Source organism: Lepus europaeus, chromosome 22 (genome assembly GCF_033115175.1).
Source record: "Lepus europaeus isolate LE1 chromosome 22, mLepTim1.pri, whole genome shotgun sequence".
NCBI lineage: Eukaryota > Metazoa > Chordata > Mammalia > Lagomorpha > Leporidae > Lepus > Lepus europaeus.
Genome location: NC_084848.1, coordinates 36622099 through 36645499, shown reverse-complemented (window position 1 = coordinate 36645499; position 23401 = coordinate 36622099). Strand labels below are relative to the sequence as shown.

The window sequence follows — 23401 nt, the reverse complement described above, 5'->3', positions numbered from 1 at the left end:
CGGCGGGAGGAGGAGCGCGGGCGGCGGCGGCGGCGGCCCGGAGGAAGAGGAGGGGGAGGAGGAGGAGCCGAGGCGGGAAGCGCGGCGGGCGGGCGGCGGCTCGGCCGGAGTTGCGGCGGCGGCGGCGCGGAGAGCCGCAGGCTCGCGGAGCTCGGAGTTCCGGCGGCGGCGGCGGCGGCGGCGGCGAAGCATCGGTGGCAGCAGCGCCCGCACGCCCAGCCCCGCACCGCGGCCCCGCGGAGCCTCCCAGCCGCGCCATGGCTGCGCCGCCGGACCCGCAGGATCAGCTGCTGCCGCCGGCCAGTCCCGGGTCCCAGTGGTTTGGGGACCGGGGCGAGGGGGAAGACGACGAGGTGGTGACGCCGACGGGGGACGAGCCGGCGCCTCCGGCGGGAGAGCCCGGGCTCGGGCCGCGGGATTCGGGCTCGGGCCCCGCCCGGCCGCCGCCCGTTGCCATGGAGACTGCATCCACAGGTAAGGCGGGCGCGGGGGTCCCAGGCCCGGGCGGGTCGCGGTCTCCCCCGCGTCTTCCCCGCGCGCTCCTCGGGGCGCGCCAGCCCCACCCCCGCCGGGCCCCGGGCGGCGGGCTGCGAGCGGCGGCGGTTTCCCTCGCCAAGGCGCCGGAGCTGACTGGGTGCTGCCAATGCTCTGATTTCCCCCGGAAAAATGGTCATGTTTCTACTTTATTTTTTGGTTCTGCTCCTGGCCGCTGGCGCGCGGGGGGACAAGTTTCTCGCGGCTGCCTGGGCTTGGGGGCCGTGGGGCGCCTCCCGGGCGTGTTTGGCGCTGCGTGCGCGCCGGCGGCGGGACGGTGCGGGCCGGGGATGGGCTGCAAGTCTCCTCAGCGCGCTCTGCTCCACGACTCGCCACACCCCACTCCTTCCGGAGCCCCCATCCCGCACGCCCCACTCCAGGGGGCCAGCCCCAAACGCGGGGTCCCCGCCCTGGACCTGCCCGGACGCCCCCACCCCACCTTGCGGGGAGCGTCGGTGACTGGCACCCCGAGACGCAGCGGGCCTGGCTGCGGGGCAGCGGGCTGGGGGTGGGGGTGGTGACGGAGGAGGCACAGTTTACCCGCAGTCGGGACCCGCCCGGGCGTTTGCCAACTCCCCGGGGTCGGACCTGCCTCGGCCCAACTCCTCCTTCTTCGGAGCCCGAGCGCGCAGGTGCCCTGCGGGAGCCGGGGCCCGGGCGCGTCCTGGCCTCAGCCGGCCTGTGGGCGGCCTCCAGGGAGGGGCAGAGGGGTGCTGTGTGCGCTGCTCCCCGAGGCAGCTTTGCTGTGGGGAGTGGGAGTTTGGTAGTTTGGCGCTGAGCGCTGGAAGGCCTGGCCCGGGGTGGGGGGGAGCTCCTGGGGCAGGGGAGGGGGCGGCACTGGCGCGGGGAACCCTTTGCTCGGGCCAGCGCCTCTCGTAGGGGTTACCTGGAGTGCCTTCGGTAGAATTACTTCTGCTCCAGCACCAGAGGTCTGAGCTGGGGAAAGGAGGTCTGGGGAGTGCGTTGAATAAGATTCATCAGTAGTGTGAAGGGAAGTGAAAGTGGAAACCATATAAAAACTAAAAGAATAAGAGGAAGAAGAAAACGAGGTGGAGGAGCAGCAGAGGGGGAGAAAGAAAAGTGGAAAAAGAAAGAAAACCCATTCGTCCTATATTAGTTATGCATCTATGGGGTGGGGGAGCATTTCAGGCTAAGGACGGCTGCCCCTACTCGCATTCCAACTTATGCGTCTGAAGGGGAGAAAACCAAACGGTAACTGCACAAGGAGATGGCCACTGATAACAGACCCACGAAGCTGGTTTTGTGGTCCGGTGTTGAGGGTAGCTTCCGGCTGAGCACGGTTATCCACTATAATCAGAGTAAATCATTTCGTTGCAAACGTTGACCACCTCCCATTAGTGTCGCCAAGATGAAAGCAAAGTGCCCTGTGTTTAGTGGCATATTTATTTTACATATTTATTTATTTGAGAGATATCCACTAAAATAAGCTGATATATAAAAATGCTTGGGATACATATGTTTATGGGGTAAAATGTGTTGTTTTGAAAAGACCTCTGTACTGTGGACTCAAGCTAATTAAAAATTCATCACTCACATGGTTTTTTTTTTTTGTGATGAAAACGTTTAACGTGTACTCTTAGAAATTTTGAACTGCACAATGCATTGTTACAGAATGGTGACTATGATCAATGACAGTGCCTTTGGCATTTCAAACGCTATTATAGCAAGAGTGTGCTTTGTTGAAAGTATTATAGGACTTTCCCATCCTAAGCCACACATGCATTAATAAAGTCAAAGACTGTACTATGGGTGAGCGGGAGGACAGTGAAAGGAGGTGAAAGCAAAACTTGTTTTGCATCTTTGTAGAATTTTTTTTTAGTTTGTTATTGCTTCCTGAAGGGATTTCTCCTATTCTCGTTGATTGGTTGCTTTAAATCTATTTCCTATGGGCTGCCAGAAAAGACTGGATGGCAGAAATGGTGCGTAAATAAACATCTAGATCTTGACCATATCTAAATAAGATTGGGGTCAGCTTCCTTGTCCGATATATTGGCAATTTTGTTTCCAGAAGCAGAATCAGCAGGTGACTCCTCTTGCTCAGAGACAAAAATCTAGAGCAGGCCTCCCAAGCACATGGCTTTACTTTGTGTTTTAAAATTTTCCTTCTGGGGCTTACAAACAGAATTTATTTTCTCACAAGTGCTGAAGACTGGGAAATGCAAGATTAAGGTTCTGACAGATTTGGCGTCCTGGGAGGTTCTATTTCCCGGCTCACAGCATCTCTTCTTCATGTCTTCACGTGGTGGAGGCTGCTTTGTTTCTTCTAAAAGACCTGTGCTCTTTGGAACTCACATTAAAAAGTAACTTAGACTTTGAGTATGATGCACTGTAAACAGATTGTTTCTTTTTCAGAGGGAATGTTAACATGTAAGACAGATATTGATTTTTTAAACCTGCTTTTCTGAAAAACACCACCAATCACACCATCTGGACAGAAATTCTGTTATTTATTTTTATACATTGTTGGTAATTAAAGTTCCCAAAGAAACATTTCCAAAAACGTTTCTCAGAAATGCCCTGGAATGAATATATATGTAAGCATCATTAAAACTGCAGGGTAAAACTCTACCTACAGTGCTGTATTCTCATTGCTTTTTGTCCCTGTTGTGATGTGCAAATATTCTCAACAAAAAGTAACACCGTCTCCTCTCCAGCTACAGTTTCTCTTGTCTAAAAATCCATCATGGGCATGTGCAAAGATGTCTGTTGTCAAAGAAACATTTAACTGGCCGTGTGTAGGCTGCAACATGCTAGAGCTGTTAATCATGGAAATTGCCATCATCCAGTGACTTTATACAAAGAATATTAAGAGCAATTTTTTTCATGATCAGTTATTTTATTCCTGGAAACTATTCAAAAGGAGCATACAATAACAAAAGGATAAAAGAATGGCCCTTTGTTTAAGGAAGGAATTTGAAATAGAACATTTGAGCACAAAAGAAATAGTAAGAAGTTAACTCATTGACTGCTTCTTGTGCAAAAAGCAAAATGGTCAGGATGGAGAATGGTCAGGAGAAATCAGTTTATATGTGGTTTACTTAGTAATATTGATTTATAGATGATTTGACTTCCATTTCTAGATAGCTGTGAGAAAAAAAGATATTTTCCTAATTTACTTCCTGGGACTACGGGGTTCATAATTTAGCATTTTTATTTTTTTTTAAGATTTATTTATTTATTTGGAAGTCAGAGTTACACAGAGAAGGAGAGGCAGAGAGAGAGAGAGCGCGCGCGAGAGAGATTCTTTCATCTGCTGGTTCACTCCCCATTTGGCTGGAGCTGTGCTGATCTGAAGCCAAGAGCCAGGAGCTTCTTCCAGGTCTCCCATGCGGGTGCAGGGGCCCAAGGACTTGGGCCGTTTTCTACTGCTTTCCCAGGCCACAGCAGAGAGCGGGATTGGAAGTGGAGCAGCCGGCTCTCAAACTGGCACCCATGTGGGATGTCGGCACTGCAGGCGGCCACAGCGCCGGCCCAGCATTTTTCAAATGTTGAATGAGATGATCTTTTTCTTTTCTTTCTTTCTTTCTTTCTTTCTTTCTTTCTTTCTTTCTTTCTTTCTTTTTTTTTTTTTTTTTTGGACAGGCAGAGTTAGGCAGTGAGAGAGAGAGAGATGGAGAGAAAGGGTGATAATCTTACCAGTGAAGTTATCGTCAATCTATTGTGATTTAAATAGCATTCTGAATTTTAAAAATCTATTTATTTATTTGAGAGATACTTATAGAGAAAGAGAACTCCCATCCTCAAGTTCAAATGCCTCCAAATGCTGGTGGTGGTCAGGCCTGGGCTGAGACCGAAGCTGGGAGCGAGGAACTCAATCCAGGCTTCCCGTGTGGGTGACGGGAGCCCAATTACTTGAGGCATCTCTGCTGCCTCTTACTGTCTGTATTGGCAGGAGCTGGAGCTAGCTGCGCACTCGCTGTGGGATGTGGGTGTTTTGACTGCTAGGCTACACTCAGGAAGTTTTTATATGCCTTGCATTTTTTTTTCTGTCTAATGCAATATGTTTAAAGAACTATAATGTATTACCAACCATCTTCTAAAGTCCATTTGGAGACTGGATTGACCATCTTCATTCTTGGATGTGTTTGATAGCTGTGTGGACAATTTTTATTTGGAGTCAGCTCTTTGGAAAGGTGAAATTTCAGTCTCCTGTTTTCTTTCATCTTTTGAGAAAGCTGCAGTTCTATTGAAATGGGAAGGAACCCTACACTTAGCTTTTCCAGTCTTTTAAAGAAAAATGTGGGAAAAATAAAGAGTTTGGAGACTTAATGCAATTTATTTTCCCAGATGCAATCAATAACATTTCTGGCAGTAGTACAGTTTAATGTCTTTCAGTATAGGGAATCGAAATTAGGTTAAATTAAAAGTTAGAAACACATAAATTCTTTTAAAAATACATTGATAAATAAATATTATCAAGGCTTTCAGCGTAGCTGTCCCTTCCTGAACTTCCTGTTCCAGGAAATGGTCGCACTTCCTGTTCCTCAGATGTGCTATAGGCTTTCCTACCGCGTCCCTTTTGTAGGCTGTGCGTCTACTTCCGGTTCGGGGGGGGCGGTTTGGGGAAGAGCTATTGCTTGTCTCGCCCATCGGACCGTGTATCCTGGACAGTATGGATTACAGAAAGTGCTTATTATCTGTAAAGTGAGAAACCATCACAGATCAATTCAACTTAGCAAACCTTCACTGAATGCCTCCTTTGTGTGACAGCTGTGCCAAGCTCGGTCTTGGTTTCCTAGGACATGTGCACCTTCCTGTTTCACATTAGCATTTGGTAGCCAGACAGTTCCTGGTGTGTCGTCATACATTTTCCTCACTCCAAGTCTTTGCTGGAAGCTTGACTGGAGGATAGTATAATAATCGGATCCCAAGGGCACAAGGGCATGAGTTAGTGTTTTGAGGTCAACTCAGGATAAATATGAAAACATCTTGCTCAGAGTATACAGCTCTTTAAAATTCTCTCTCTCTCTCTCTCTCTCTCTCTCTCTCTCTCTCTCTCTGTCTTCATTGAAATAACTGTGGCTGAACAATTCTCCAAGATCTTTGGATTAGTTAGTTGTGATTTTATGTTAAATTAGAGCAGATTATTTTAGTAGTGACTAAAGGAGGTTTGAAAAAGGTAGTAGGGACAGGCATTTGACCTAGAGGTTAGGACACTGTTTGGAACATCTGAATCCTGTATCGGAGTGCTTGGGTTTGTGTCTTGGCTCTGCTCTTTTTTTTTTTTTTTTAAAGACTTATTTATTTACTTGAAAGAGCTACACAGAGAGGAGAGGCAGAGAGAGAGAGAGAGAGATCTTCCACCCGCTGGTTCACTCTCCAATTGGCTGCAACAGTTGGTGCTGTGCTGATCTGAAGGCAGGAGCTAGGAGCTTCCTCCAGGTCTCCCACGTGGGTGCAGGGGCCCAAGTCCTTATGCCATCTTGCACTGCTTTCCCAGGTTGTAGCAGAGAGCTGGATCGGAAGAGGAGCAGCCGGGTCTTGAACCGACACCCATATGGGATTCTGGCACTGCAGGCGGTGGCTTTACCCACTATACCACAGCGCCAGCCCTGGCACTGCTCTTGATTCCAGTTTCTTGCTAAAGGGCACCTTGGGAGGCATCAGGTGATGACTCAAGTAGTTGGGTCCTTGCTACCCATGTGGGAGACCCGGACTGAATTCACAGCTCTTAGCCTCAGCATGGCCTGGCTGTGGTTCTCGTGGGCATTTGGCAAGTGAACCGGCTGATGGGAGATTTCTCTTTCTCTCCCCCTCTCAAAATAAACAAACAAACAAACAAATGACACTGGAAAACTTAGAGGGCAGAGAACATAGAAGACATATTTCAAGAGACTAACATATATTCACACAGGAATCATTTCCACGGAAGTCACATCATTTCATTTTAAAAAATGAAACACAAGCAACTACATTTTTAAAAAAAGATTTATTTATTTATATTCGAGAGGCAGAGTGAGAAGTGGAGAGAGATAGAGATAGATCTTTTACCCCCTGGTTCATTCCCCAAGCGGTTGCAGTTATCAGGGCTGAGGCTAGACTGAACTCAGGAGCCTGGAACTTGATCCGGGTCTCCCTTGTGGGTGGCAGGGGCCCAAATACTTGGACGGTCACCTGCTGCTCCCCAGGTGCGTTAGCAGGAAGCTGGATTGGAAGTGTGGAAGACTCACTGTGCACTAACTTCCCATGCAGGACCTCTGTCCTCAAAGAGTTGTATCACAGCTATGTCTAAGTGCTCCCAAAAGATGCATCATTCTTGGGTGCTTCGTTAAAGTTAAGTTTCTAAAAAAAAAAAAAAAAAAAAAAAGTGAAATTAACTTCAAGATGCAATGACTTTGAACAACCCTTGTGTAGACTGTTGAGGAACAGTTTTTGTTTTTTTGGTTTTTGGTTTTTTTTTTTTTATTTTTTACTGTGCAAATTGCTAAACTCTTTATTTAGTACAGAGTTGGTCTTCTGTGTATAAAGTTAATCGAAAATGGATCTTAGTGGAGAATGGGACTGGGAATGGGAGAGGGAGGAGAAAGAGGGGTGAAAGAGTGGGTGGGAAGAATCACTATGTTCCTAAAGTTGTACTTATGAAATGCATGGAGTCTGTAAAAATAAATTAAAACTAAAAAATAAATTACAAAAAATAAAAACGGAAGCGTGGAGTAGCCTGGATTGGAGCCAGGCGCTCTGTTCAGGGCTGCAGACACCCTACGTGGCGACTGAATCTGCTGCACCAGCATCTGTGCCTGAACGAGGCTTTTGTTTGTTCACACATTTGAGGGCGACCAGAACGGTGAGGACCGCATGCCTTGGGGAGGCCCCGCTGCTGGTGGGGATGCAGTAGGCACAGTCATGAGAGAAGAGGAGCGTACCTCGGTTGGTATTTGACTGTGTGGCTTTAAATGGACAGTGATTCTTCAGTTGGGAAATCTAAAGGATACAGAAAGACTGGAAGCCCAGAATAAGAACAGGGAAGGTGAGATCTGGTATTTCTGTTTTGGTGGGGTTGGTGCCTCAGAGGCAGTTTTGTCTCCTGGTGTTGAATGCGTGTGCTCGGCCACTCCAAGGTCACCCAGGGACCTTTTGGGAAGAAGGCTAATACTGGCACAGCTGGAAGGGGAAGTGATTTTCACAAAGCAGAAAGCAGTAGCATCTTCAGATTTATGGGCCACTATATTTGATGCTGATTGCTGGTAGACTCTATGAATACATTGTTATTCCAACTATTTGTAAACCCTTAGAAAAGAATGAGTATGTTGACTGGCAGATGTTCCCATAGGATCAATAAAAAGTAATGCTCTTACAATATGACGTGAAAAGCTCATCCTTTTCCCATAGACTGTCACCTTTTCAGTTTTTGAATCACCAACATACATAAAGCACCTAACCATGCCTAGGAATTCCCCCGAAGCACCCAGTTTGCATAAAAATGTTGAAAGCATTCTCTTTAATTTTGCAAATGGTACACAATTGGTTGACTTATTACAGGATGATTGTTAATGAAAAAAATCTTTTATTTCAATGTTTAACCCAAAAATGACATGATAAACTCTTTTCATTCAAGTCATTATTTTTTGCCCTAATTAAAAACTCTTTTTAGGCTAAGAAATACATGCACCTGGGTATTCAAATTTAAAAGATATACAGGGGAGCCGGCGCCGGGGCTCACTAGGCTAATCCTCCGCCTTGTGGCGCCGGCACACCAGGTTCTAGTCCCGGTCGGGGCACCGGATTCTGTCCTGGCTGCCCCTCTTCCAGGCCAGCTCTCTGCTGTGGCCAGGGAGTGCAGTGGAGGATGGCCCAAGTTCTTGGGCCCTGCACCCCATGGGAGTCCAGGAGAAGCACCTGGCTCCTGCCATCGGATCAGCGCGGTGCACCGGTCGCAGCGCGCCAACCGCGGCGGCCATTGGAGGGTGAACCAACGGCAAAGGAAGACCTTTCTCTGTCTCTCTCTCTCACTGTCCACTCTGCCTGTCAAAAAAAAAAAAAAAAAAAAGATATACAGGGGCCAGCATTATGGCATATTGGGTAAAGCCACTGCCTGCATTGCTGGCATCCCATATGGGCGCAGGCTCGAGACCTGGCCGCTCTACTTCTGATCCAGCTCTCTGCTATGGCCTGGGAAAACAGCAGAAGATGGCCCAAGTCCTTGGGCCCCTGCACCTGTGTGGGAGATCAGGAAGAAGCTCCTGGCTCCTGGCTTCGGATCGGTGCAGCTCTGGCCACTATGGCTGATTGGGGAGTGAACCAACGGATGGAAGATCTCTCTCTCTCTCTCTCTCTCTCTCTCTCTCTCTCTCTGCCTCTCCTTTTCTCTCTGTGTAACTCTGCCTTTCAAATAAATAATTAAATCTTTAAGAAAATGAAATAAAAGATTTACAAGGGTGTGCAGAGAACAGGGAGTCATCTTCACACACTCTCTTTCAATCCACCATTGTCCCTCTTCAGAGATAACAGTTATTATCAGTTTTTTTAAAGACTTATTTATTGTTTGAAAGACAGAGTTACAGAGATGCAGAGAGAGAGAGAGAGGGAGAGAGAGAGGTCTTCCATCTGTTGGTTCACTCCCCAATTGGCCTCAACGGCCAGAGCACTGATCTGAAGCCTCCTCTGGGTCTCCCACACAGGTGCAGGGGCCCAAGGACTTGGGCCATCTTCTACTGCTTTCCCAGGACACAGCAGAGATTTGGATAGGAAGTGGAACAGCCGGGACTTGAACCAGAGCCCATATGGGATGCCGGTGCCCCAGGCCAGGTTGTTAACCCACTGAGCCACAGCACCAGCCCCGGTAGATTAGATTCTATAGGTCCCAATAACAGCCTTGGGATAGTGCTTTATTTATTTATTTATTTGTTTGTTTGTTTATTATTTGATAGGTAGAGTTATAGACAGTGAGAGAAAGAGAGGTCTTCCATCCATTGGTTCACTCCCCAAATGGCCGCTATGGCCGGCACTGCACTGATACGAAGCCAGGAGCCAGGTGCTTCTTCCTGGTCTCCCAAGCAGGTGCAGGGTCCAAGCACTTGGGCCATCCTCCACTGCCCTCCTGGGCCACAGCAGAGAGCTGGACTGGAAGAGGAGCAACCGGGACTAGAACCCGGCGCCCATATGGGATGCCGGCACCGCAGGTGGAGGATTAACCAAGTGAGCCACAGCACCGGCCCCGGCATAGTGCTCTGAGTGCGGTGGCACTGATTCGACAGTGAGGAAGTATTTAGGAATTTGAGGAGGCTGTCTTTTTGTGAAGTGTGTGGAAAAAACCTTGCTTGGAATGGGTTTTATTTACTTCAATTTATGTTTTTTAGATTTATTTATTTGAAGGGCAGAGTACAGAAAGAGAGTGAGAGTGCTTGTATTTTCTGGTTCACTTCCCAAGTGGCTGCAAAGGCCGGGGCCGGGGCAGACCAAAGCCAGGAGCCTGGAGCTTCTTCCCGGTCTCCCACATGGGTGCAGGGGTGCAGGGGTCTGAGCACTTGGCCCATCTTTTCCGGCTTTCTCAGGTGCGTCAGCAGGGAGCTGGATCAGAAGTAGAGCAGCCAGGACCTGAACCAGTACCCATATGGGATGCTGGTGTTGCAGGCAGTAGCTTAACCTGCTGTACCACAATGCTAGCTTCTTGGAATGCATTTTAGAGAATGTGTAGGGGAGGAAATTACAGAACACATCTGTAGTCATGACTCTTTAGAGGAGTTTTGGTATAAACGAACTAAAAAGGGGCTGGTGCTGCGGCGTAGCGGGTAAAGCTGCTGCCTGCAGTGCTGGCATCCCATACGGGCGCTGGTTCAAGTCCCAGCTCCACTTCTGATCCAGCTCTCTGCTATGGCCTGGGAAAGCAGTGGACGATGGCCCAAGTCCTTGGGTCCCTGCACCTGCCTGGAAGACCCAGAAGAAGCTCCTGCCTCCTGGCTTCGGATCGGCACAGCTCCGACCGTTGTGGCTGATTGGGGAGTAAACCAACGGAAGGAAGACCTCTCTCTCTCTCTCTCCCTGTTTCTCCCTCTCTCCATGTAACTCTGATTTTCAAATAAATAAATAAATCTTTTTTTTTTTTAAAGAAACTAAAAAGAGAGAAGTAATTCAGTGAAGGCTTGGAATAAAAGGAACGGGAGGTGTAGGTTTTTTTCTTCCTAGAGGGATATTAAGGCATGTTTGTGAGACAATGCTGGATTTAGGGGGCTGGGGAAGACTGACGGTGCAAGGCAGAGGGGGAACTCCCGCAGCAGGGCACGCGGAGCCGGTGCGCAGTGGAGGGTGGATGCTAGATGGATGTGAGGATACTTAGTGGATGCCCGTGGAGGCAAGACAGAGAAGGCACACGTGCAGGCAGGGGCAGGTGTGGGCTGGGGACAGGGGGACCTTCTGCTGCTTCTGTGGAAGAAATAGGAAGCCAGGTCAACAGCCCTGTGCAGGCAGCAGTGGAGTTGTTGGAAGCTTGAGAATGGAGCAGAAGGTATAAAATTGTCACCTGGGGGCAGGAGGTGAAAGGAAGAGGGAGAAATTGTAAGAAATTTGAGCCACGTCTGGGGCTCACTTGCAGTTGGCGACCGTGAAAGCTTCAAGTGTGACTAGTCGAGTCCTCAGATACTGTCCTGTTTTCTTTTTCAGTCACGGTCAGCTGCCCGAGTGTTGGTTTGGAACAGGTGGATGGCTGGATCAGGTTTTATTTTTGTTTTCCGGTGAGTGTTCCAGGAAGAGCGAGACACTAGACTTGAAGATGCATGCAAGGCAGAACAGATAGGAGGGCCATGGAATCTGGTGAGGAGGGGTGGAACCCGGAGGCGAGACCGACAGCGGGCTGTGTGTGCGGGCAGGGCTGCAGGAGTAGGGGTGCTGGGATAAGGGTGCCGAGAGGAGAAGGGTTTGGGGTTGCAGTGTTTCCATAGAGATTGAGGACTTCAGTTTTGGAGGGAAGTGGGGAGCAGGGGCCTCGGAGGGATCCGGAAGAATGGCCAGGGCAGGAGTGACATACTCACCCAGGTGCTTCCTGACATCAGAAAGAACCACGGCAGGTGTTAGAGAGCAGCAGCCAAGCAGGTGAGAATCGATGCTTTTAGGAAAGAGCCCGATCCTGCGGCTTCCTATGGAGAGGGCTTTAGCGGGAGGGGAGAGCAGCGGCTTATAAAATAGTAAATGCAGAATCCCGACTCTGTAGGTTCTGCGGACTGTATTTTATATGTATGGGGCATAGGCAACACAGCTAAAAATAGTTCACGGCGGCGATTGAGAACATCGAGGGTTGTAATTAACTCACTGTGAGCTAATGATATGGTGAAATTACTAAAATATCTCCCATAATTTCAGGTAGGCTTAATAGAAAGTCTCAGATGTACATTACACAAGGCTGCTTCAAAAAAATTTGTGGAAAATGGAATTAAGAAGTTAAGTTTATTTTGGTGCAAAAGATTTCGAAATCCACGTGTAGTTTTTTCCATAGCCTGCATTTTTCCATGAGCTTTTTGAAACACGCATGTAAAGGGCAGTTAGTTGCTCCCCTAGACTCTGTTCTACACGGGTCAAATGTGGAATCTCATGCCAAAGGGATGGTGCTGTGCCCGTCGTAACTCTGCGTTGTCATTGTCATGTGGCTGCTGTGACCTGTGGGTATTACTCTGGCACACGGATCTCAGAAGCGGGCAGCACACTGACGAAACCAGAAACAGTTTCTGTCACAAAACCCATAGATATCAATGAACTCTGGTACGGTGACAGAAGGGGATGAGATTAGTGAGGCTTTTGGAAAACAGGATGTTTGATAAACATATATAAGAAATGAAGAGTTTTTAGCCAAAGTAAATAATTAAAGGCAATCTGAAAATTATATCCAAATGCTAGAAGAACTTGGTTAATCGCTTAAATTATTTATTTATATATTTGAAAGGCAGAGAGAGAAAGAACAAGAGAGAGACTTTCCGTCCACTCCCTCGCTCACTCTCAGGCTGAAGCCAGGAGCCCAGAACTCAATCTAGATCTCTCACATGGTAGGCAGGAGTCCATCTGCGTGAGCCTCCACCTGCTGTCTCCCAGGGCAACATTGGTCAGAAGCTGGAACTGGAAGCAGAGCTGGGACTCAAAGCGAGGACTCTGACATGCAGTGTGCGTGTCCCAAGTGACATTCTAACTGCTGTGCCCAACACCCACCTCAAGGAAGAACTTTTTTTTTTTTTTTGACAGGCAGAGTGGACAGTGAGAGAGACAGAGAGAAAGGTCTTCCTTTTTTTCTGTTGGTTCACCCCGCAAGTGGCCGCTACGGCCGGTGTGTTGTGGCCGGCGCGCTGCGCCAATCCGAATCCAGGAGCCAGGTGCTTCTCCTGGTCTCCCATTCTGGTGCAGGGCCCAAGCACTTGGGCCATCCTCCACTGCACTCCTGGGCTACAGCAGAGAGCTGGACTGGAAGAGGGGCAACCAGGACAGAATCTGGCGCCCCAACCAGGACTAGAACCCAGTGTTCTGGCGCGGCAGGTGGAGGATTAGCCTAGTGAGCCACGGTGCCGGCCTAGGAAGAACTCTTGATCCAGTCAATTTCACAGGGCAGAATTAGGACTTGGATTTGGAGAAGCAGGTTTCTGTTTAGGGAAGGACAATGTCTTATTCATTTGAATTAAGTAGAAAAGAGTTGGGTTGGGGCTGGCACTGTGGCGTAGCTACCTGCAGTGCCAGCATCCCATATGGGCACTGGTTCGAGTCCCGGCTGCTCCAATCTGATCCAGCTCTCTGCTTTAGCCTGAAAAAGCAGTAGAAGATGGCCCAAGTCCTTGGACTCCTGCACATGCGTGGGAGCCTGGAAGAAGCTCCTGGCTCCTGGCTTCGGATTTGCACAGCTCAGGCCATTAACAGACAATTGGGGAGTGAACCAGCAGATGGAAGACCGCTTCTCTCTCTCTCTCTCTCTCTCTCTCTCTCTCTCTCTCTCTGCGTCTCCTTCTCTCTCTGTGTAACTCTGACTTTCAAATAAATAAATAAATCTTTAAAAAAAAAAAAAAGAAGAGTTGGGTTGTCTCCCAGCTAACTAATACTGTTCAAGCAAAAGGGAGGTTGTTGTTTTCACGGAAGAAACTTAGACGGACAGTATTAGTCACCCCAGGTTCTTTGTGTCTCCCCGGAGGAGAACAGTGCTCCTAATTCTGCGTTGCCATCTTTATACTGTGGCTTGCGGGTGTTACTCTGTTACACGGTTCTCAGAAGCGGGCAGCACGTTCATGAAACCAGCAATGATGTCCACCATAGGTAACCTCAGACTGACTTCTTAAAACAGTCTCCATAAAAGCGCGGTCTTTTCTAAACCCTTTTCTCCATTGTCAAGTAAACTTGACGAAAGTGCTTCTTAAGAACTACACAGCTTTACCCAGTTCAGGGCTATTCACCTAAATACGACACACTGTTATCTGCAAGAATCTCCTTTCCTGAACTTTCTTCATTTGTAACTGCTGGATCCAGTTCCATAAATATGCAACATTGTCTAAGATGTTTGGGGAATTCATTAAGTAATTCTGTGTCGCTAAAAGCATCACGTGATTCTGTGTTTTTCCTCCTCACCATCTGAATATTGATGGCAGATTATTCATTGTGAAGCCATGTTTGCTGAGTTGCCTAATGAACTGCATTTTTAGCTAGAACAGTTCTGCGTTCTAATTTCCATGTCCAATCCCCAGGTGGATTTTCTACTTCATCTACAGTGTGAGATTGTTTTAGAGCCAGTTACAGACCAGATTCTTGCTTCCTAATGTGGAGAATTTGAATACCTCGCATCCTTCAAAATACCTATAACTTTGTTTTGTGTGAGCGAATCTCATTAATTTTCTTAAAACAACTCTTGGATGAAAGAAAATGTGTGTATCTGAGTTATTATTTATGTAACTGACAAGCATCATAATAAAAACCAGTGCCATGTCTACCTTTGGTATGACAGGGCTTCTCAGACCGTGGACTGTAGATTCTGTTCAGGACGGGGTGACCCACAACCCGGTGCCCAGGGACACAAGCCTGCCCAGTGCATATCAGTGCTTTGAGGATCACTGATTTATTGAGTTGCTTCCTTATGTGTGACCTTTTGCCAAGAGCCTCAGGGAATAGACGAGTAGCATAGCTACTGTCTTATTTCCTCTGAACTCTTTACTGTCTTGTTGGAAGATGTGGCTGCCACATGGGAGAGGAAGGTGGACAGCCAAGGTCAGAGTGCAGCCAGTGTTTGGATGGGCGGCACGTGCTCTGTGTGCAGCAGGGTTTTCTTGGTTCTATGGGCTCTGAAGTCCCTGGTGCCTTGGAAGAGGTGGAGTGTGTTGTACTTATAAAGGCTAGGTGGCATAGGCACATCCAGATGTGGGCAGAGAGCCCACTGAGGCAGGGAGAGACAGGAATAATGGCATGGTTTCACCCGCCCAGCCAGGCAGGGGGAGACAGATTTGGGGGGCATAAAAGCTACTTCCTGGAGTCTTTGCAGGCTTTTTTTTTTTTTTTAAAGATTTATTTATTTGAAAGGCAGAGTTACAAAGAGGCAGAGGCAGAGAGAGAAATATTCCATCTGCTGGTTCACTCCCCAGATGACCACAATGGCTGGAGCTTTGCCAATCTGAAGCCGGGAGCCAGGAGCCTGTTCCGGGTCACTCAGGTGGGTGCATGGGTCCAAGGACTTGGGCCATCTTCCACTGCTTTCCCAGGCCATAGCAGCAGCCAGGACTCGACCTGGTGCCCATATGAGATGCTGGCACTGCAGGCGGCAGGTTTACCCACTACGCCACAGCACTGGTCCCTTTGCAGGTTTCAGTATGGGGGAACTGTGTTCAGGAAGATTTGTCTGACAGTGGCGGAGAAGATGAAAACACACGGGGATGCCCCTGCGACCTGTGGGCTTTGCTGATGGAGACAGTGCCATCAATGCTGATCGTGACACTGAGTGAGCAGCCACGGGAGTGAAGCGGGTAGTCTGTGGGAAGAAAGATGCCAGGCTTCCTAGGGAACCCTCTGGAACTCTGGGAGGGACCAATGGGAGAGGCGGGGGGAGGGGAGAGATGCATCCCAGCCAGCAGCTGGGAGGATGTTGTTCTACAGAGTGTGGACAGGGGAACTGGGTAGGGGGTGAGGGTAACAAATTCCCCTTAGTCATGTGGGTTTGAAATGGCGACAAGCCATTTGCATGGACATCTCTGCTCAGCAACCCGAAAGGAGTAGACTTCGGAGATGAAAACGGGATTGTCGGTGAGAAGTTCGAAAACTGGAAGAGAAGCCATAGAAATGAGTAATTTAGTTTTGAAAGATTATGAAGAACAGAGGGCCAAGGACAGAACATGGGCACCTGGTCTCTTACTAGCACAGTGGCTTCAGGCCACTTAGCTAACCTGCCTGGGCCAGCGTGTGTGTGTGTGTGTGTGTGGTTTACCTATATGGACATGGTAGCTACCCTCATTATTATAGTATCATAGAAACCAGGGTGTCAGGGTCCTTAACGAGCCCTGCCTGAGAAATCAGACATATTTAGCCTTGGCTTTGGCACTTACTAACTTGCCAATGTAGGTAAATATGACTGTTCTTGGTAAGAAATGCTTGCTGTGCTTAGCTGGACCTCAGCCAAACAGCAGTGGAGAATGGTGGGAGAGCCGGGCAGCAAGCATGAGAGAGATGGGAGGGGATTCTGGTAATCCATACTGGAAGACATTTTATCTGGGAGGAGTGCAGTGGGTGTGGGTCCTGCTCCACTGCCGGTGCCCAGTGAGCTCTCTGTGACGGGAGCTAGGCTGAGGTGTGCCTGCGGGGCAGCTGGAGTGAGGGGGGACAGCAGATGGGAGCTGTGCTGATCTCCTGTGCAGTGGAAGAGCACTGAGCACAGGAGGCTGTCCCAGGTATGCGTGGGAGTCAATCGGGAAGAGGCTGCTTCTCTTACAAGACGTATGTCCGTATGTCCGTGGGGAAAGCCAGCTCCAGCTACCTGCTGGGCAGGGCCAGATCAGCTGGCCCCGGGTGCTTGTGGCCTCTGCAGCTAACCACCTGCTGCCTCTCCGGCCAGGGTGCATATTAGTAGGAAGCTAGAGCTAGAATAGGAGAGAGCCAGGACTGAAAACTAGGTAGTCAGCATGGGATGCAGGCGTCCCAAGTGATATCCTAGAGGCTATGCCAAGTGCCTGACCGAAACTTACCCTTTAATTCTGCTTTCCACAAACTTTTGAATTCTGTTTGCATATTCACATCTCTGCTAGATTATTTATGAAACAAGCACTTATATTGCACTTAGAGAGAGGTTCAATAGCTTGCCCAGATCACACAGCTCTTAAGAGGCGACATCAGGATTTGAGTCTTGGCAGTCTAGATGTAGGGTCCCTGTACCTAAGTACTTCACTCTTTTGGCTATTTTAGGCTTTTCTTGTCCAACATCTGTTTTTTTTTTTTTTAAGATTTATTTATTTATTTGAAAGTCAGAGCTACACAGAGGAGAGGCAGAGAGAGAGAGAGAGAGAGAGAGAGAGAGAGGTCTTCCATCCGCTGGTTCACTCCCCAGTTGGCCATAATGGCCAGAGCTGCACTGATCCAAAGCCAGGAGCCAAGAGCTTCCCCTGAGTCTCCCACACAGGTGCAGGGGCCCAAGGACTTGGGTCATCTTCTACTGCTTTCCCAGGCCATAGCAGAGAGCTGGATCAGAAGTGGTGCAGCCACGTCTCAAACCGATGCCCATGTGGGATGCTGGCACTTCAGGCAGGGGCATTAACCCGCTGCACCACAGCATCTGCCCCTAACATCTGTTTTTTTTTTTAATCTACTGTAGCTTTATTATAACCTTTCTCACATAAATGAGCCCAACTCAGTAAAAATTGCTTGTTCAATAAGACATTAGCTTGCATGAAAATCTGTCTGAACTAGTTAGTCTGACAGTGGGAGTGGGGCAGTGGGTAAAGGTTGGGTTGATAGAACTTGAGATCCTTGAGACCCTCAGGCTGAAGCCAAATTTGATTACATTTGGTAACTAGAAATTTAATAGGGGGGCCGGCGTTGTAGCCTAGTGGACTGAGTCTTCGCCTATGGTGCTGGTATCCCATGTGGGCGCTGGTTCGAATCCCAGCTGCTCCTCTTCTGATCCAGCTCATAGCTGTGGCTTCTGAAAGCAGTGGAAGATGGCCCAAGTGCTTGAGCCCCCGCACCTGCTTGGGAGACTTGGAAGAAGTTCCTGGCTGCTGGCTCTGGATCAGGCTCACTTCAGGCCATTGCAGCCATTTGGGGAGGGAGCCAGCAGATGAAAGACCTTTCTCTCGTCCATCCCTCTTTCTGTCTGTAACTCTGCTTCTCAAATAAATAAAGAGCCTTTTAAAAGAAGAAATTTAATAGGGATCATTGCAAAATCTTGCTGTAGGATCTCCAGATTAACTGCTTGAATAGAATAAGAGGGCCATGGATGATGGAACTGAAGCACACATGGAGGATAAATAGAACCCAGAGGTTTTAGTTAACTGTAAATTTAGTCTCAGTCAGGTGGTGAACCATCTATTTCTGAGATAATGAACTATTAAGCTTGCTGGCTAAGGACGCCCAGAATGAGCCCAAGTGAGCAGCACTCAGCCCTGGGAGGGCTGGGCCATGGGCAAGGGTTGGACAGGGTTCGGTGCCCTGAGTGCCAAGGCCACAATGAAAGCAGAAACTTTGTGCTACAAAGAACTAAGGATTTACAACTGGCACAAGAGAGGATAAGATGGGTTATGTCAGCTGCCTGAAAATATGAGTGTATCCCAAAAAGTTCATAGAAGGTGGAATTAAAAGGTAAATTTACTGTGGTACAAAAATTTTTTTGAGATCCATGCAAAAGTCACCTTTTCCACGAACTTTTTGAAGAGCCCTACATACCAGGTTATTTAGTGGCAAAAGGACTGGGGACATTTGTGTAACTGGAGCTTGGAGCCATGGCCAACCAGAATTTACAGGGAATGGATTCGCCGGAGTGGGAGGTTGACCAGATGGCCTCATGCAGTAGTGAGTGTCTTGTCACTGGAAGCATGTAAGCAGAGGTGGACGGATCACTTCTGTGACAGAGGAGTTAAAATAGAAAAGATTCCGCAGATTCTTCTAGAAGAGTCTTTCCAGGATTCCAGACCTCCACTGGGGAATCTGATGACAGCTTTGGCATCTCTGCCCAGGAAAATACACTCAGAAACACCATTTGGCACAGAAGTTTGGGGATGTGTTAGAGGCCTTTTACGGACAGAGGCGTGAGTGCTGAGAGTGATTCTGGGTGCTCTCAGGGAGGTCACCACTTACATGGGGATTGTCATCTGTGGCTCAGAAAGTCTCACTGATTCGTCCATTTATGCTTTCAACAAGTTCAGTGTGTACTACTCACGTACACAAAAAGCTATGAAATTGATTAAAAATCATAAGGCTATAAAAGAAATACAACAAAGTAACAGTATAGTTGGATAATGAAGAAGAGCAGTTAAAGGAAAAGGGTTGTATTCCATAATCGCTATTTTATTAATTTCAAGAATATATAGAGGGAATCAGCATTTAACCTAGTAGTTAAATAAATGCCTGCATCTCACATCGGAGTATCTGGGTTTCAGCTCCTGATTCCAGCTTCCTGCTGTGCAGACCCTGGAAGGCAGCTTAAGCAGCTGGGCTCCTGTCATTCGTATGGGAGACCTGGATTGATTTGCTGGCTCTCAGCTTTAGCCTTGTCCTGGCCCTGGCCCTTGTGGGCTTTCGGGGTGAACCAGCAGGTGGAACTCTCTTTGTTTGTCTCTTCTTTTGAAATAAATACATTATGAAGAGTGGAAAACACACACTTACGCACACATCTTGGAGTTGCTACTACTTATTGTGCTATTAATTTGTTTAGCAAACCTTTTGTTACAGATAATACAACAGTAAGTTTACAACCCAGAGTTTAGTTTTTCAATTGAAGCCATGGTAGTAGAGAAGAACTCCTATTTTCTTTTTACCTGAATTATAAGAACAGATATGTCATTTGTTTCCTAGAAATCGTATAACATTTTAAAATTTGTACACAAATAGATGATGATGATGATGGCAAAATCATAAAGAAATGACTCATCAAATAAAAAAGTTCACCCATGTTCTGGTCCAGACCTAGAGAGGTTAAAACTCCAGAGACGTGTTTAGAGGATGGTCTTTAACTTCTAGTGGATTCAAATCCCTCACAGGTGCTGTGATTGTAATGTTAGGGGCTTGACTGATTTTTCCTTGTCTCTAGCTTCATAAAGACCCTGGGGGGGAAAAAGTAAGAACAAAAAAATGGCTGCACATGTCATAATGCTGTAAGAATATAAGTCCATGGGCCAGGATGATGCTCTCTGACCCAAAAGGGTTCCGAGCATCAAAAGGGGGGAATGTTGCAGAGGCCTTTGTCTTTTTTTTTTTTTTTTTTTTTTTGGACAGGCAGAGTGGATAGTGAGAGAGAGAGACAGAGAGAAAGGTCTTTTTGCCGTTGGTTCACCCTCCAATGGCCGCTGTGGCCGGCGCATCGCGCTGATCCGAAGGCAGGAGCCAGGTGCTTCTCCTGGTCTCCCATGGGGTGCAGGGCCCAAGCACTTGGGCCATCCTCCACTGCACTCCCTGGCCACAGCAGAGAGCTGGCCTGGAAGAGGGGCAACAGGATAGAATCTGGCGCCCCAACCGGGACTAGAACCCGGAATGCCGGCGCCGCAAGGCGGAGGATTAGCCTGTTGAGCCACGGCACTGGCCGAGGCCTTTGTCTTTTAATTAAACTTGTTGGGGAGAGGGGAAGGAGAAACAATGGGAGGATCTGAACTCCATTCTCCTACAAGTCCCAGTCTGAATACGGATTGTGTGCTCAGCTCTCAGCTTTTTGCGCTGTCTGCCTGGCCTGCCAGGTGTATTTTTTCCATTAAACCATGTAACCTTGTTTACCACAGTTCTCTGTTTACGTCAGAACTCTTTTCTTGCACAGAGACGAGAACCTGGTTTTCCTGGACTGCCAGGTGTATTTTTTCCATTTACTACTTTTTGCAAGGGGACAAGAACCTATCTCACCATCTCCACTAACAGTACCATGTCACCAAGGCTGTCTGGTCACGAGCTTCCCGCCCTGCAAGACCAACCCGACCCCATGCGGGAGGCCATGACAACCAATGCAGAGCACATCTGTGAACACTCAGCACCAAGGCAGACGGGCACCCCGAAGAAGCCCCAAGAGCAGGGAAGACTGTCTCCCCCAGCTTCCGGCACCTGCCCTCCCACCTGCTGCAGGACAGGTGACGACAGCAGGACACTCACTGGAAGCCATTGATGGGATTTTTCTTTACAGATCCTATGAATTCGTAGAGCCTGCCCTGTTCATGCCCTGTCCCTGCAGGGCCCTGGCCCCTGTGTGGCCCTCAGGCCACCCACAGTCTTCCTGGCTCCTTGCCAAGCTCGGTTCTGCCAGTCAGAGCTGGGAGCCCTGGAGAAAGTTGCCAGTCCGCCACCTGGTACCTGAGAGTTGCGATTGCGTCTCAGTTCTCCACTCTGGTGTCTTAGGGCAACTCTGGGGGTTGACGCGGCTTCCCTTCTACCACCCGTGGCAGGTCCTCCAAACCAATTGAACCCGGATTCTTACCTGTTCTGATGGGCGGTGCTCCTGAGGCTAGTTCCTGTGCCCACTGGGTTCTTTGTGCTCCCCATGTTGGAGTCCCTGCATGCCAGGAGAGCTACTCCCCTTGGAGCAAGTGGTCCATTGGCACCAAGGGCGTTCACTCTACCGCTGAAGCCAGACGCCTCACACCTCTGGAGACAAAGGAGGCGAAGAACCCACCGTCTGATGCCAGAGGAGCCCCCAGAAAAATATAGCAGGATTCGTGTACGGAGACAAGACACCAAGGCCTTTTACCAGGAAGTAGTCTTACTACGCCGGCAAAAGACCCAGGTGGAATTTCTTATCCAAAATCCTGAGCCCTGAACAAAGAGCAGTGTTTCCTTATAGATGGTTTTAGCCTCTTTGTCTTCCTTATATGGCTACATGCATCCATTTGATTGGATATTCTAATTTTACATGGCGGCCACAGTATTGATACAGTACTGGGCATGAGCATAGTTACTGAGGATTTTTTTTTGTTTTACCCAAGTACTGAGCAGTCTGCTGTCTGGCCAGGGTTAACATGATTGCTCTGTACTAACAAGCAGAATCCTTTAACCTCAGGAGACCTTTTGAAGGTAGTGACCCAGCAGGCCCCAGGAGCTCAGGGTGGGAGCTGTAGGTGGGATTCTGGGCAGGATGGTCCTGGGCTTTCTCAACCCCAAGCTGCATGGAATCAAACCGTGGCTGAGCCCACCCTGTGGGCTGAAATGTTCCTTCCTCCATCTAGGGCTTTTCCAGGGGCCTTGCAATACCTTTGTCTAAATGGAGGAGAAGGTAGCTCAGGGTTTGCCCTCAGACCCAAGGGGTTATTTACATCTTTTCCCCTTCTGCACAGCTAGCCCTGAGATCTGCAGGCGCACTGTTTGGATAGCAATAAGAGGTAGTTAATTGGTTTTTCATTTACCATGCTCACATATAAAACCATAGCTATGTCTTGGTTGGAGAACAGGGAGAGGAAATAGGTAAAAGTGATGAGAGTCAGCATTTGTTTAGCACGTGGTGCTAGACAGGCAGGCCTTGTGATAAACACGACATCCACCTTCATAGATCAGCTTTCTGACCCAGTGGCCTATTGAATATGTAGCAGAGGATTGAACCCTCATTTGGTTAATCTGAGTAGGGGTGACAACTGATTTGCATAATTCTGTTTCCTTCCAACAGTATTTATTTAAACCCTAGCCTTCCTGAGGTATTCAAATAGTCAGCTAAGGATTTGGGCTTCTACCTATGCTCTCATAAATACTGATTTGTGTTCATTTACTTGTTGGTATTGTATTGAGAAGCAGTGAAAGTTGTTTTTCCTTGTCTAGACTGCCAGCCCCTTGAGATAGGGCCTATATCTCTAGTGGTTTCTTTCTTCTTTCTTTCTTTTTTGAAGATTTATTTATTTATTTGAAAGGCAGAGTTACAAAGAGGCAGAGAGCGAGGTCTCCAATCTGCTGGTTCACTCCCTAAATGGCTGCAGTTGCTGAAACTGGGCCAGTTTGAAGTCAGGAGCCAGGAGCTTCTAACAGATCTCCCATGCGAGTTCAGGGGCCCAAGCACCTGGGCCGGCTTCTACTGCTTTCCCAGGCCATAGCAGAGAGCTGGATCGGCAGTGAAGCAGCTGGGACTTGAACTGGCCCCCATATGGGATGTCACCAGTGCGTGTGGCAGCTTTACCCACTACACCACAGCACCAGCCCCTCCAATAGTTTCTATTATGTAAGTCTCAGAATTTTACAATTTATTTCATTTTCCTTTGGCTACATAATATGGTCTTAATATCATACTGAGCCTGGGATTGTAGAACATTTTCAAAAGCTTTTCAAGTTTACAGAATCAATGACTATTCAGACTTCAAAAGTAGGGTTTGAATCTTTTATATATAACTCACATGACAGTCTTAAATTAAATACAATATAAATTCTTGCTACTATTTATATAAATTATGTGAATAGTCAGCAAAAATATTCATGTTATACCACCTGGAATTTCTTTAAAAACTCTATGAAATGCTAACGTGAAAAGATAAACTAATTCTTGACATTATGACAGAAGCTATTCGATGACACATGAATTCTGATAACATTTTGAAAACTAATTAGATGGATGTCCCTGGCAGGGCATTCAGTTATCCTGAGAATTGACTTAATAAATTGCAGTAGTTGGTGCTGAGGTTAGTTTGACAAAACTGCAGCTCATGGTGCTCCTTTTACCACCTGGCGGGCCATCTGGTACACCACCCTCAGGCAGGGGCTGTTGCATTGAGATAGGGACCATTGCAAGTTAAAGCTTCGTTTCCTGGTA

At 48.1% G+C, this 23401-nt stretch overlaps 1 protein-coding gene across 4 annotated transcripts in view; it reads left to right on the top strand.

Moving 5' to 3' along the window:
• The first annotated feature begins 257 nt into the window (after positions 1 to 257).
• RTN1 (reticulon 1) overlaps positions 258 to 23401 on the top strand; it is a 253834-nt gene continuing 230690 nt past the window's right edge. For 2 of the 4 annotated variants that reach the window (XM_062181365.1, XM_062181362.1), the window contains exon 1: positions 258 to 474. In XM_062181365.1, coding sequence (XP_062037349.1) covers positions 258 to 474 — 217 coding nt within the window. Of the gene's footprint in view, positions 492 to 15810; positions 15839 to 23401 lie in introns of all 4 variants that reach the window. The other 2 variants (XM_062181364.1, XM_062181363.1) reach the window with 2 other exon arrangements.